Below are 16,329 nucleotides of genomic sequence, written 5' to 3' on the forward strand. Positions count from 1 at the left end.
TGAGGACTTACTAATAAAAGGTTGTCTTTGTCCAGGATTGTCTTAATATTCAAGGAGACGAGCATTTAAAATTCCTCACATGTATTTATTAGAAATACATGTAAGCAGTTTTGTTGTTATTCATTTACCTGATAATATTTTAAGATTAATAAAAATAAGATGACATGAAGTGTGTAAGGCAATATTTTTATTAGATAATATGGCTATAACAATATTTTCAGAAACCAAGAAGACTGTATCAATAAATTATATAATGTTAAAGGTCAACAATAACTAATGATATATAGATTGCACCACCATGAATATACAGACATTATTTATCATTAACGTATCTGACTTTATATGTACGTGTATAAATAACTATACAAAAGGTTAATATCTTCAAACTTCACTTTAAAGTTTTTGATAAATAAGAAGTATCACAGTCAGTGAGGTTTTTGTCATTTCATGAGAGTCTCCTATATCGCTTTACCATCAGTCACTGTAGGATACCATGGATTGTACCGGTGTGCCAAGTGCAAGGACCACTGACCGTTAAGGTGGGCCAGCCAGCCAGTCTCCACTCCAGGAAGCAGCACAGTTACCTCCCCCTCCCCTTCCACATGTCGTTGTCCCTGTCCAATGTGCTGAATGACGTGCCAAACAGTTCAACGTCAGAATAAGTAACGTCTAACTTACTCCTCCGGTCCTATATTTTTATCAGTGCAATGGATTAATTGAACAACAGGTCTATGTTCGTTCTCTCCTAAGGTCAAAGTGCAAGATGAAGGTCATTTGTGACATATGACTTTATTTACACGTACTATCATTAAAAAGGACTGTGGAAAGGACTTATATAGGCAGTGCCTGCTGTCCAATCCAATTATGTTTATCATAATAAAATATTGTTTAAATTAAAAATTAAAAAGGAATCTAAAGTATGTCAAAATGTGAATCGTTGAAAAAGGTATAGTAAAGATTATATAACATATGCAATTGTTTAGCCCTCCCTGAAATTTTTAAAATCTTATATCCCCTTCCCAAGAAAAAAGAAAACAGAGGGCTACATTATTGCAACTAATAACTGAGTTAAAAACAAAACATGTAATTATAATTTAAAAGCCTGTGTATGAAAACGATATATTAAATTTCAATTTATGTATACATGTAGTTTAATGTAAGATTGTAAAAAAAACACATACTTAACTTATCAAAATATCTCCGGAAAAAGCAAATTTATGCATTGATATTTTTTAACCAGAGTTATATCCCTTTAAACTAAAATAGTACAGGAGACATTAAAGAGAAGAATGGGGTTAAATGAGGGCTTCTCTTATAGGAAAAAGGGGATAAACTTCTTGTTACTCAAGGATTGGATGTAAAAATGTTTGTGTTGTGGAAATTTATATAGAGATCTAATGCATGAATGACCCAATATACCCCTATATTCTCTATTTTGAATTGTATTATAAAGGCAACAGTCTGAATCCTGAAATAAAAAACTATAGTATCTTTGCGTAAATGATTTAATGTTTGCATTTTGACAAGTATATACCAATTAGAGTGTAAATCAATTTCAGTTAAGTATAAATCAAACAATATTTTATATTAATTAAAATTACTTTATTCTAGACTATTAACTGCAAAGTGCTTTATAGCTTATAAGAAATACGAATTGTAAAATCTGATACCATTTTTATATTTTCCTATTACAAGACAGTTGATGTTCTTTACAAAATACTTCATTATTTTTAAATGAAAGTAAAGACCAAGAAAAGCTTGAAATTGAGTAAAATAACGATATCACTCTTGCATTTAAGCCACTTTTTACACAACATTGAAAAATAACAATAAATAAAGAAAAATAAAGTGCATAACATAAAAATATAAGCAAAACAGGGTACCAAATAAAAAAAAACCATACGATAAAATAATCAACTTACTAGACAGAGCTCCAGATAATTTTTTTTATCCCAAAGTGTATTTACTCCCTGACTTTTTTTTTATCAATGAAGATTTTGATTTTCAGCAAAATTATTGAAGAGTATTCTGTTTATATATTGACCTTTATTTTGAGCTTGTAATCGAAGTATGTGTTTTTGAAGAGGGAAAAACTTCAAAAGTCAGTTCCTGCATTTATTTAAATAAATTTTGTAAATACCAACAAGACTTTATACAATGATTGGGAAGCATTCTTTTTTGACAAGAAAGATTATACAGTAGGTCAGGGTACCACAGAGTCAGAGACACAGAAAACTTTTCCTTCATTTAAGGTAGGATTCTTCTCGTGTTTCTGACAAGAGGAAACATTCAAAGTATATTTGCTTATATGTCTTATAAATTGAGGTGTAAGGAATTTAAAGGACCATAATTTTCTTTCCTCATCACAATTGTACAACTTTAAATAGAAATGGTAAACTGCGTTTGAAAACTAGCAGGGACTATATTTTTGGCGGAATGGTGGCGTGTGAAAATATCTTCTTTTCAGCAGCCTCTCAAAATTATCATAGAACAGTGATTTTAGTTATAATTTTTACACAATCGAAGACTTGGAGAAATTTTCAAATGTAAGTTAAATTAATAATGAGGGACTAAACTTTCAAAATATATCAAATAAAAATGATTTTCCACACAAAATAGAAATTTGTTAGCTTTTAAACGCTTCCTATCAAAGTGCAGATTTGAGCCAAAAATCCATAAAAAGTATTTTTTCTCTCTAAGTAAACGATCAAAACTTTTTGTTTATGAAAATAACTAATATATCCTAAAAAATTAAGAAAAATAGAGAAAATTCGGATTAGCCAATATCCAGTTAAGTTTAATTATTTATGTAAATTTGGTAATATTATGCTATAGACCCGATATAGTAATAGCGAGCGCAGCGAGCGTCGCGAAGCAACGCTCGTCACTGCGAGAGCTTAAAGCAACCCCTGGGCGAAGAGAAAATTCGGACTACTGCACATTCATTCGACAGAATGTTTTTCCGCAGTAATTTAGACCCACAATGCATCACTTGTTTTAGCTACGTTCTCGCGAGAATAACGGCAAATGTTCAACAAAAGATGTACTCGCCTTGATTGAATGGATACATATTGAAAATAAATAGTAAACGAAACGTTCTTCACTAACTTTCAGCACTGTTCAGATTTTTTTTTCTTTGGAAATGCAACTTACATACGACGTCATGTGACGTCAGAGTCTAGACGCACCAATTGTCACGTGCGGTTTGACGAGCCCGATCTAAATCAAAACAATAGAAGAGTTTGCGCTCGCTCTAACGGTCGCACCGTCAACATATTATGTTTTTATGCAAAAAGAACAATCTTTAAACTTTTGAAATAGAAGTAGGTATCACATGATTGGCAACAGTATTTTTTTATTCTTAATGTCAAGGAAAAAGATAATGACCTTGACCTAACCTTGTCTCTAATATAAAACGGTCAAATTTAATTTCACGGATACTATCACTTACTGATATTGTCTTCTTGATTCTGTGAAAATTTCATAAATTTTTAAATATTAGAAATATGAAAAGAACCCTACCTTAAGATATCGTATCAAGAGTAAACTGAGAGAAAAGAATCTTCGTAAATGTGGCAAGTTAAGAGAGATGAAAAATTGGCTATGAACCTATAATAGCGAGCGTAGCGAGGCGGTGCGAAGCGAGCGTAGCGAGCTCACTAGACTAACGTGTTGGAAAGGAGGAAATTCGGGTTGAAATCTGCACATTGTTCCAAGAAATTTTATCTCAACGCGTGAAAAAATTCCAAACTCCCAATAATCCTTTGCGGTGCATAGCAACATGGTGGCTAAAACATAGCAACAACTTACTTGAAAAAAAAAGACAAACAACGATTTAATGCAATCTCCATGCCACAAGATTATCGTTTGCGTTCTAAGTCAACAGGACTTTTTATTTGACGTCATTTAAACGGCTCGGGTTCCGATTTTGTCGGAAACTTCCGAAAATTTCGGAATCTCGATCCCGATGCCTGGGAAGTGACTTCTTTTTTTTTTTTTTACTGAACTGAGGATAGGCAGTGCAAGTAAAAGCTGTGTAAAGGTTTTTGATAGTAAATAACTGCACTCGCCCCAACGGTCGCACCGTAGAACATATTTTAAAAAAAGTTATGCCTAGTGCATAGTCTTTCTACAGAGAAATTGATTTTAATCTAAATCTCCGATTCTTCCTCCCGAAATGGAGATCGTCGTCGTCATTGCTAGAATATTCCTGGTCACTAAAAGGTTTTTTAATCTGCATTTCGTTTTGATAAAAATCAAACACTGAGTTAACCTCAATTCGTATCATCAAGCAAGTCGTACCTATATTTTTTAACTTGTTGTACGCAGTACTTTCGTGGTGATTGCTAATGCGTAATTGTACGTTCTATTTTAATTTTCAATGCGTATTTTGTAAACTAGGGATTACAATATTATATAAAAAAACTCACAAGTGATAACAAGGATGAAATAAGACCTTAAAAACGATAACAAGGATTACATGATTACTTAGTAATACTGTGATTACAGAGATTATATAATAATTCTTCAGTGTTTACAAGGATTAAAGGTGCATGGATACAGATTAGAAGTTAATATTTTCTGTAAAGTATTTCAAATAGGACCTGATATATTTTAATAGCATTTCACACAAAAAATATACTAAAAATCTTATTTCATCTAACAGTTATTAAAAATTCAAATTTTTAGACGAGTTTGATTGACACATTGTTGAATTAAAAAAATAAATGAAAAATAATAAAACTGTTATCTAGAAAAATCAGAGTAGAAATGTCCGAAAGCAAAATATATACACAGTATATTGTCAGTCCGTGCAGTTATGGTGAGCAGACTTTAACAATTGAACGCACCCAGTGAATCGTAAATATCAACAATAACAGAGTTCGAGCCCTGTTTTCAAAAAATGTACATTTCACGGGTATGATCAATTTGCTAAACTCTGTAAACAACACTTAGAGCGGAATGACGATACTTGTAAAGGGGTTTTGCTTTCTAACATTTCTACTCTGAATATAATCATTTTTCTGGTTAAAAGTTTTAATATTTTTCATTAATACACAACAAGTTTGCAACTTTTCCTAAGTATTGAGAATAAAAGTAAAATTGTGAGAGTACAAGGATTTGTCAATCAAACCCATCCAAAAATTTGAAGTTTCAATAACTTTAAGATGAAATAAAATTTTAAATATTTTTTTGTGTGACATGCTATTAAAATATATCAGTAAAAAACGATTACACTATAACCTTAATATTCTAAAGAATGTATCATTAGATGTGTATTAGTTTCTCTAAAGCTAAATAGAATTACATTGCTACAAATTTGAAAATAATTGTTATATATTTCTTTAATTTAACAAAACAGTTGTTATTCTGCATGAAAAATGCATTTAAAAAAAAAATAAATGCAAACTCCACATAAAAAAAAAAATTGAAACTGAGTATTGAGTGTACATAAGTAGCTCAATTTTGATCCAAATTAGTTCTGTTCAAGTCAGAAATTAAAAAGGCTGTCATAGGTGAAAATGAATACAGGAATTAACTTACAGATATAAATTTCTAGTGCATTTTTCCCGCGCCTATTGATAAACCAATAAATTTATGTCGAAATAAAGTACATTTACTATTTGAAATTTAATCTCGGACAAACACATTGGCAATGTAAATATTTACTTACCTTTGACACTTGTGGAGTAGCTACATATGTACCCTCGCTTCTAATAGTGCTAAGAGAGTGGCTGTATCTTTTGAAAGCTGTACATATATAAATGAAAAAGTTTGTGTACTGGAAATTTAAAAAGAAAATCTAATGCTCACAACATTATCTCACTTGCATGATAATAATTTGCTTAGTGCATTTCAAGTAATTATAAAACAATTATATAGTGTACATGTAATCCTATGTAAACTTTGAAAATACACACAGTGTAAATGGTTCTGAGGGATTATAGATTTAAGATAAATGATGAATTATCAATTTTATCGATAATTACAATAATTAATTATTATTCAAATTTTGAATCTTCACTGTTTAAAATTTGTACAAGAATCTTGTACAACGAGCGTTGACAGAGGTGTAGTGAGCGTAGCGGAAGACAACTCTGGATAGAGAATGGTTTCCACAAATGTTTACTAATACAGACTATATTTTAATAAAACTTTGTGGGAAGACAATTAGACTAGTAATTCATGCATTTAGGGTAATTTATGGTGTCTTTTAGATACGAAGTTTTTAACTTTCAACAAAAATGTCAATGAAATGATTTATTTAAGTGTCAAACTTTACCACCTTTTCAAGTTGATCTTCATTTTGTCCTTTTTGAGAGATTTTATTTAATAAAATAAATGCAACATTAAAACCTTCTCATTTATCTACTCTGTTGGCTCTTAAAATGTTTCCGACTTATATATTTTATAGATATACTAAGTAATAATTTGAACTTTATCACAATAAATAAGACGTCAAAATTTAATCTTATGTAAAAAAGACAAAAAACAATGAAAATACTAATACCCATATTAATTTCAGAAAATAAATATAATATACTGAAAGGAAAAAAAAGCATTAGAACTAAAAATTGGAAAATTTCTTGACTGTCCCGAAAATTATGAAAATTGGTCAGATTTGTATTTTTGGTTACTTTGCACTAAAATCGCTGGTCAAAACACAACCTTGAAATGTATGGCGTCACGTATGGGAAGTGATAAAAAGCCAAAAACACGAGCATGTTGATGATGATTATTTTGTGATCACATTTTGTAGTGTCATACGATGCATTAGAGTTAAAAACATTGTTTTTCTCATACATGTATTTGCAGTCAGTATAAATTTCTTGCAATCATGATATGGCTGACGGAAGTTACATTGGGTCTAGTAATTAAATTGCATAAGAGAATAATAAGGCAACAACATGTTGTTGTGCAGATTGTTTTCAACTTTTCAACCAAAGAGTATGTTTTTTGATTGTCAGAGAGGTTTCCAATAAACCATGACGGTGACGTTGGTGCGTAACAACATTACATCAAGATAGGTCTCTCCATCATGCCACCTCGGTTAAATTATTGTCAAGGCCTTATCACTGAAACCAATATTTATAGACAATCATACTAAATTTTTCCACCCTAAAATTGACAGAAACTCTCTAATTTGGTCTGCGGGTTTGGCAACTTTACGTCGATTTTACTCGCACACGCGTATGTACGCGTCGTTAGCGTAATGTTTTAGCATGTTCACGTTGAGAAAATCTAGCTAGTGTCGATACTTTCTTACAAACATTCACGACTACCAAACCAGGTGGATTCTGAACATTCTATCCTTAATCGAAAATTCATGAGATTCGTTGTCCTGGGGGATTTGTTGACTTTGGAATAATACATTTGAAATTAAAACTACCATCGGATGGGTTGAATTATAATCCTATAAAAAAGATAAAGAACTCAATGCACAGGAAAAGCAAGTCTGTTAATGATGCGCAAGGGAGATTATGAGGTTTTTATTTTCAATAACTCAGAAATTATCAGTCAAAGTCACACAATATTTTGGTAACTTGTTGATTGATTAAAGATGAATTAAAATGTATGATAACAATTAATACTGGAAAACAAATTCGAAATTAATAGTTTTTATTCAATTCAAAAGTTTAATATGCGTTTTTTACCCCATTCAGTATACCATAAAAGTTAATGGAACATAAAGGCGTAGTGTAGACCTAGTCTTTCTTGCACGTATCTATTGCTGGCGTATTTCGGGGAGAAGTTAGCGTTTGTTCTCACGACTCCAGCACTAGTATATTTGCCACAGCTCCGAGTAAACTTAATGTTATTGTAAATGTCCTTAGCCCCAAGGAATGGAAACGGAAATTTTTTAAATGCATTTTTCAGAATACTACGTGCCGTGGAGGTGTTCAAAGGTTTGGTGTTTTTGGGATTGCTTGCAAAGATTAAGTTGAAGCCGTTGTGGCGAAAGACATGAGCACCATTACATACTCATACCCAGTGGTTTTTATCGCCCGAGATGTCATTATAGACTGCTACAAACCAATTGCGCCAGTAGAATTTCGTTGTAAGTTTATCATACACTTTTTTGGCTACATCTGATTTGGAAGCACCTCTGTTATTTGTCAGAATCGTTTTGGCGTCGTTGGTGGCTACATCCTTGTAGTTTTTCTTAAGATCACTATCAACTTTTTTCATGGCCTTTCCCATTTCTTTGATTTGATTGGTCCATTTTTGTTCGTGGCCTTTGAGAGAGTTGGGAAATTTGATTTTATAGTACGCCATTTCCATCTGACTTCCCATAAGAATAAGTTTGGTCAGCCCCAACATGAATGCTTGCATATCGCGCCGGTCGTTTTGGTTAGCCCTCACTGCTTCCGTTAGTACATTGCTGGAAAATGTGGAACCACTGGATACAATGTGACTGTATAACATTTGGGCACTGTTCTCGTAAACACATTCATAAATGGTAGTGAAAGTATCCCGAAAGGTCGTAAAATCCTTACTGCTGACGTTGTAGAACTTTTCCAATTCCAGTTTCATAGCCTTTATTTTCTTTTCAAAGGTGAAAAATTGGACTTGGGCACGGTTCCAGTCCATTCTGCGAGCGATTTCATCTAATTTTTGATCGACTTTGTCGACTCGATTTTCAATTCTTGATAACATTTCACGCATGAATTTCAGTTCTGCGGACTCCTGTTGAAAACCAGCTATGGCGGCGATGATTCCAATCGCAGGACCAACCATACCAAGATAGGGACCAACTTTGGTGGCCAGCTTCCCCATGGTGGATGCAAAGTCCTTATCGCCGATTGCTTTTGCCAACTCGGTGCCAGCGGAGATACCATTATCAACGATGTCATTTCCTGTCTGTGCAAATATTACTGAAGTTACCACCACAGCAATGAGCGTCCAAAACAGCAAGTTCATCTACAAAACAGGAATAGAAAATCAGTGCTACATAAAGCTACACGTAAAATGTAACAAACATGTTCGCCAGTGGTAAAGTGGTAAAAATAAATCAACGACGACGAAAATGAAATCGACTCAGGACATATTATACAACTATTGCATGATTGTTAGGGAGACATGAAGATTTCTTCGCCCGAGGGCAACGCCTGAGGGGAATATGTTTTTTCATGGGCGAAAAGATCTTTAATCTCCCGAACATTCATGCAATAATTTTTTTATTATACCAAATCAAGCACAATGCAGGAAATTTGAAGAAAATACAATAAATAAGGCAATTTTATAGAGTAAACATTTGATGAGAACAATGTGTAACAGGCGTAAGTAAAACCACTAAAATATAGCGCTTCATAAAAATCCTTCGTGACAATTCAGTCTGATTTACATAGTAGTAACTTTCATTCTCCACTCATGGAAACTCTTTTCTAAATATTTATATTTTACAATTTTATATCGACATAATTAATGAACAAACTCAGTAGTAATTATTATATTCGCCGCGTTGTGACTTCACAATCGTGGAACACGCGTGAAAATATTCGACACACCTCGGCTGATTACATCTAGAAGTATACGTAGTCAGCCGAGGTGATCCGAATGCGTGAAACACGACGTTTTGTTACAGGTCGAACACGACGGTCACGTGACTGCCGCGGCCAATCAGATTCTTTTTTTACATGTGATTATTTATACATGTATGAGGTATGATAATATATTAAGTGATAAGAACAAAACTTTATAGAGGATAAATTTGAGTGTTACTGAGAAATTTTTCTCCTAGTTGAATTCTGTTTTGGGGGAAATTGTAAGTGTCCAATCAAACTCACGAGCAGTCGTGCACGCTACCATCATTAAAGTAAAATGATTCGAGAAAATATTCCCCAGCCGTTTGGATAAATGGGATATTAAATCTTCTTAATGTTTTTACTTCGGTGCTTTCCATAAATTTTCCTATCTAAATTTAAGAAACTATTTTTTCATGCACAATTTTAAGCGCTTTAGCACTCACTAAAAATACATTTACCGAGGAATGTTCAATTAATGCGACGTCCTTTGCAAATATTCGCAAGTTATTTCGTGTCTTTGGCTTTCCCAGACCTTATGTTTTTAATTTTGTAAAATTTATGCATTTTAATTGCGTTCTTTTGAATAAAAATGCTATTTGTAACGAAGGCAACAATCCTACAGCATATCCTTTTGCTGAAGTTGTTTTTTTAGTAAATAATTAATTAATTAATTGTATATTGTTTAACGTCCCTCTCGAGAATTTTTCACTCATATGGAGACGCCACCACTTGCCGGTGGAGAGCTGCAAATTTTGTCCTATACTCGGCACTGAGGGCCATTGAGCAGTGAGGGGTCTTTTTCGTGCCAGCACCTACTGCGATACGGGACCTCGGTTTATACGGTCTCATCCGAAGGACCGGCCTCCACGTCCCACAGTGGGATTCGAACCCGCGACGTAAGGATTGACTCCTTAATTCGCGACTCTAGAGCAGACGCTCTAACCACTGTGCCACGCGGGCGACTTTTCAGTACTAAATAATTCAAGAATGAAGAAAACATTTATTTATGGAGGAGTAAAACAAAGGCAAAAATAATCAAAATGTTAAATATTCGCAAAGATATATTTCAGAATACATATTTCACCATTGTCGCTTTTCCACTTGAACATGCCAGACTGTATGTTTATCAAATAGAATTAACACTGTGACCGTCCTTGTGAATACTTTTAAATTCATTTCCCCCAACTTCTTGAATAGAACACTTTGATGCTTTTCTTTTCAGTATAAGCTTCAAATAATAATCTTTTTAGAATGTAAAAATTGAACACCTACCTTGTTTCTTACAATGATTGTTCTGTCGTCTGCTTCCTTTTCTTGGCGCTTAATGGAATCTTCTGTTCTTGGTACTTTATACAGTGTCCCAGAAAAGAACGAAGTCCTCGTCTTTTCGAGTAAGACTCACTTCGACAAGTTTACTTACTGTCAAATTGAAAGAAACCCACCCTTTTTGGCTTAAATATACAAGGGAAGTGGGTGGAGCTCGGACAATTTTACTGTGAGTTGAGGTTCCAAGAAAGGGGAAGGCAGCTCTTGGTTGGCAGGTGTTGCGATTCATGCTCTATTTCATATGACTTTACTCTTCGGAAATTTTAAGTACATATGAAAAATAAGCCAATCAAAATATATGGGATTTCTTAATTATTATATCTATATGTACATTTGTATATATTCATATTTTTGAAGCATAAACTACAAAAATATGCTCCTTGAATTAGTAACATTTTTGTGTTTGTTTAGAACGCTTGATACGCCCATTTCTTCAGTGAGGAGAAAGCTGCACCTTGCTTCATTCGAATACTGATAGAACAGCGAATTTGATACATGCAACAGCCAATCAAATTGGCAGTTGACATAAACAGCTAGTTAACGCATGTTCGATTGATATATGTGTTGTGATCACTTCTATAATCATGGTTAGCTCCTAATTATGTAAAAATGAACAAAATAACCAAGTAAAATAATTGTTTTATTTACAACGTAAGCAAAAATTCTTACAACTATTGGCGATCGATTTAACCTGTGTTCATAGAGAATATACCAATAGAAACTAGCCTTTGTTTACATATTTTATGTATGGCATGCCAAATTCACAAAAATGAGCTAAACATAGTTTCACAATCAATAAACTAGGTTTATCGTTTGTAAACTATAGTTTACGGACTGTAAATTATAGTTAACAACGTTAATCTATATTTTAATCTGTAAACCACAGTTAACGCGATAATCTATGTTTCACAACCATAAACTATACTTAACACCGAAAACAATCATTTGCGATTGAAAAACATAGATTATTTGATAAATACAGTTTCACGACTTATATACTATGGTTTACAAACTCTTAACTATAGTATACGATCTGAAAAATATAGTTTCACGATTTGTGAAACTATAATTAACAACTTTTACCTATAGTTTATGATTGTTAATTATAGTTTACATACTTGAATCTATCTTTATCAACAAAATCTATTGTTAACGCTTTCTTACAGACAGATAAACTTAGATTACCATTCGTAAACTATAGTTTACAACCGTAAATATAGTTTTACAGATAAAACACTATAGTTAACAAATTGTTAACTATAGTTAACGGTTTGTAAACTATAATAGTTTACTGTCGATAAACCTAGTTTATCAACTGTGAAACTATGTTTAGCTCATTTTTGTGAATTTGGCGTGCCATATTCATGTTTTTCTTTGTCAGCTGCACAGTCTCTTACGTTTTTCCTCATTTTTTCCGGTAGAACTTAAGTTTAATCTTCATGATATAGGCTAAAACTATATTTTGTCATTAAATTCTTCTCACAATGAAAGTGTAAATTTGTTGGAAAATATCAAAACATTGCAATCAAGCCACGAACAGCCGTAAAATTTCTCGATCGGCAGCTGTCGCCAGTGTCTCCGTGTTGACATCATGAATATGCCTTTAGTTACCGAAATATGAGATTGAATGTTTTAATCAAATTGATTGATTGCAAATCAGCTGGCTCGGTTAAGTGCCTCCATCCATGGGATCCATCCATTCATTTCACTTGTTTTAGGCGACCGAAAATCCTCAAATTTTTTTTTATTATCAATCTTCAGGATTGATAATCAATGTTCACAAATAAAAATATTCCCAGACAACAATCTGTTCACTATTAATGGACGTGTTTTATTGACGATCGACGAGAAAGGCTTTAAGGATAGATAATACAAACAAAATAAATGGATGCCTGGATTGGTATATAATGTTGACCTAATTTCATTAAAAATGAAGCAAATAATATAATTGTAGAATATAAAGAAATTGTAGACCTTCTATGATGTTCAAAAGTCTGCCTCTCTGAAACCATCCTTATTAATCTATACAATTATATTTCATTTCAAAATCCATTTTCGTGAAAATTCGACCAAAAATTTAAAAACTATGCAGTGAAACCTGTTCATTTTATTCATTTAAGCATTTAAGCATGACTCAAGTCGTTATTTTCAATTTTTTGGACAAAAATTTGTTTGTATTATCCGTCCCTAACGTTTCATTTATACAAAAACAATGTGAATCATTATGATCATTGCATACAGTCTCTAATAATGAATATCATATAATATTTATTTATCATGAATAAATCATAAAATTTATAGCGAAATAACAATAGGAGGTCTACTCTTTACTTGAATTGTTAAATAAACATCAACAAGATGTGTTTGTCATAGCAACACAGCTAAGATTAAACTTTTCTTTAATGCAAATTTAATATATTCAATGGTACCAAAAGTTGGGTATTCTCATGAAAATACAATTGTGAAATATGAAAGTAGGCTACGGTTAAAGTTTTTTCATAAGAACGGAAATATTTTCTTCAAGTCAAAGTCATTGGTATCCAATAAAAGGTCTTGCCATAAAAAATACATATATAAAGTATGGAAGCCTTAGCCCTAACTGTTCAAAAGTTATGTCCAAGGTTAAAAACTTTAAAAAGTAGATCAAACTCCAAAATCAAGGTCAAAGGTCCTGCTTTCAAATGAAAGGTCTTGTCACAAGGATTGAATATGTAAAGTATGGAGGAACTAACCCTAACCCTTTAAAAGTTATGGTTAAGGTTTACTTTTCAAAAGTAGGTCAAACTCCAAGGTCAAAGGTTTAAAGGTCTTGGTATCCAATGAAGGGTCTACTCACAAGGATTACATAAGTGAAGTGTGAGATCACTAGCCCGTTCAAATTTATGGCCAAGATTAAAGATTTTTCATAAGTTCAAAAATCTCCAAGGTCAAAAGCTCAAGATCATTTGTATACATATATTAAGTATAGAAGCCCTAGCCCTAATCGTTCAAAAGTTGCCAAGCTCAGAATTTTTTCACAAGTACGGAAATCTACAAGTTCAAGGTCAAAAAGTCAAGGTCGTTGGTATCCTATGAAAGGTCTTTTTACAAAGAATACATATGTGAAGTATTAATATCCTGGTATCTACTGTTCAAAAGTAATGGCCAAAGTAAAAGATATGGAATTTTTGTGTAAAAGTGCGTCAAATTCAAAGGTCAAGGGCAAAAGGTAGAATTTGGTGGTACCCAAAGAAAGGTCTTGTCACATGAAATACACATGTAAAATATTAAAGCCATAGCTCCACTTAATCAAAAGTTATGGGCAAGTTTAAAGTTTTTGCGGAGAGACAGACATACAGACGGACGGACACGACAAAAACTATATGCCCCCAAAACTTCATGTAACTACGTGAGCAGATTATCAATTGGTGTTAATAACCACAAACTTAGTAGTATCCTTTAACCCCCCCCCCCCCCCCCGGGCCCTCCATCCATCCAGTCCCAAACCGCAGCCATAAATATTTTCCTACTAGAATCATAAAACCCCATGTATCTATGTATGTTGAATTCTGTAAGAAAAACTTACATTCATTTTTCTTCGCCTTTCCCAGGCCTGCATCTTCCCAGCATAAGAAGCTGAGAAGGCCTCGCTCAAACACGTTGCCGCTAGCCATCTTGAAAAGCAATCTCTCACCAGAGGGCGCGCTCTGCTGAGCGTAAAAACGCCCTCTGGGGAGAGATTGCTTAAAAACGCCCTCTGGGGAGAGATTGCTTGAAACTAGCAACTAGTAACTAAGGAAAGGTCCTGTAAAATCTGAAAATTCCCGCTCGGAACACTTTGTTTCCGGAAGTTTAAAAGAGAAAAAAAAATCCAAAACATGTCAATGTTATTTACAATATCGTTCATTACACACAATTGGGTTTTAAAGGCATTTTACATACAGTTCATTTATTATTATTTTTTATTTTTTTAAACAAATTATTACCGGGCAAAGATCCTAGGTATAGATCCAATCGATAGTCTAAGAAAGATAACTCTTAATGAAATAAATGTTTCTTTTCCCTTCATTCTTGTTTCATAATCCAAACGTATAGTAACTCTTGTTCGACTTTCTTTAGGTAATCACTTACGGCATCCACGGACATTTTTTTCATCGGGATGTTTGCTTAGGTCCCCGCACTGTTCAGGGGTCACATTTCTTAAAAACTTACGTAAAAAAAATTATTAAAATATTAAAAATATTAACCATGCAGGCCAGTCAACAGTGAAAGTGTTAGACCGATGTTATAAACATTTCTATTGTTGGACTTTTTATTTGTAATAAATATATATATAGAACGCTGTTTATAAGGGTATAACAAAGAGCGTTATCGACTTATTTATGAAAATATGCATGCATGATTTTATGGACATGTCATTAATTCACTGGTAATGCTTCTTTTTTGTGAAGTTTCACCTCTCGTAATCCTCAATTTTCAGTATAATTGGTTCAAACAAAACTGGAAAGAAATCAGCGTGGTAGACCATATGTTGAAGGGAAAGCTTGAGTTTCTAATTGACAATATATATCTATGTGGATTTTTAGAGACAAGGTATTCAAATCTATTGAAATTCCAATGGGTACCAATTGCGCTACGTTATTAGCAGACCTATTTTTACATTTACATGAAGCAGAATTTGTGCAAAATCTTATGCGTGAAAAGAAGAAAACACTTGCTGTGGCCTTCCACTCGACATTTAGATATATCGACGACATATTTTCAATTAACAATGGTTATTTCCATTTCTATGTCGATACGATATATCCTGGTGAGCTTGAGATAAAAGATACCACAGAGTCTGTCACATCTGTTTCATACTTGGATATTTTTAACTTGAAAAAGAAGTTAATTGTAATCTAACAACCAAGCTATATGATAAACGTGATGGCTCTAACTTTTCTATCGTCAACTTCCCTTACTTATGCAGCAATATACCTTCATCACCTGCATACGGAGTATATATATCTCAATTGATTCGATACGCAAGAGCATGCTCTACGTATGAACAACTTCTAATTATTGACAATCAAGATTATCAGCATTCTCGTTTAAAGTCATCATTTTGTAAGTTCTATATAATGAACTTGTCTACAAATCAAATTTATCATTGAGTCAAATGCTGACTGATGTTTTTCATACTAATTGTTAGTGCATAATTTAAACATTGAATTGACGACGGATTTTCCCGTTATTTCCCGATCATGAAAAGGAGCACACAACGGTGTGACCGGTCAGCAGGGATGCTCGCTCCTCCATGGCACCTGATTCCACCTCTGATGTTTCAGTGGTCCGTATTTGCCCTGCTACTGTTTTGTATTGTTTTATGGACTTTGATATTGAATACTGTTCGTTATCTCCCTATCCTTCTTCAAGGGACTTGAGAAGTTTACTCATCTTTGACTGAATTCAAGGTGGTGCTGTCGAAAGTAACCCAACATATTTATGTTGGCATGCG

The 16,329-nt window shown here is 33.3% G+C and overlaps 1 protein-coding gene across 1 annotated transcript in view; it reads right to left on the bottom strand.

The window, feature by feature from the left end:
- Positions 1-7,653: 7,653 nt before the first annotated feature.
- The window catches only part of LOC134233200 (uncharacterized), a 30,230-nt gene continuing 21,554 nt past the window's right edge, over positions 7,654-16,329 (bottom strand). Inside the window, exon 7 of the mRNA XM_062715183.1 lies at positions 7,654-8,922. Coding sequence (XP_062571167.1) covers positions 7,984-8,922 — 939 coding nt within the window. The 3' untranslated portion in view covers positions 7,654-7,983. The remainder of the gene's footprint in view (positions 8,923-16,329) is intronic.

This window comes from Saccostrea cucullata, unplaced genomic scaffold (genome assembly GCF_032062105.1).
Source record: "Saccostrea cucullata isolate Sc308-1 unplaced genomic scaffold, CSIRO_AGI_Scuc_v1 ctg4297, whole genome shotgun sequence".
NCBI lineage: Eukaryota > Metazoa > Mollusca > Bivalvia > Ostreida > Ostreidae > Saccostrea > Saccostrea cuccullata.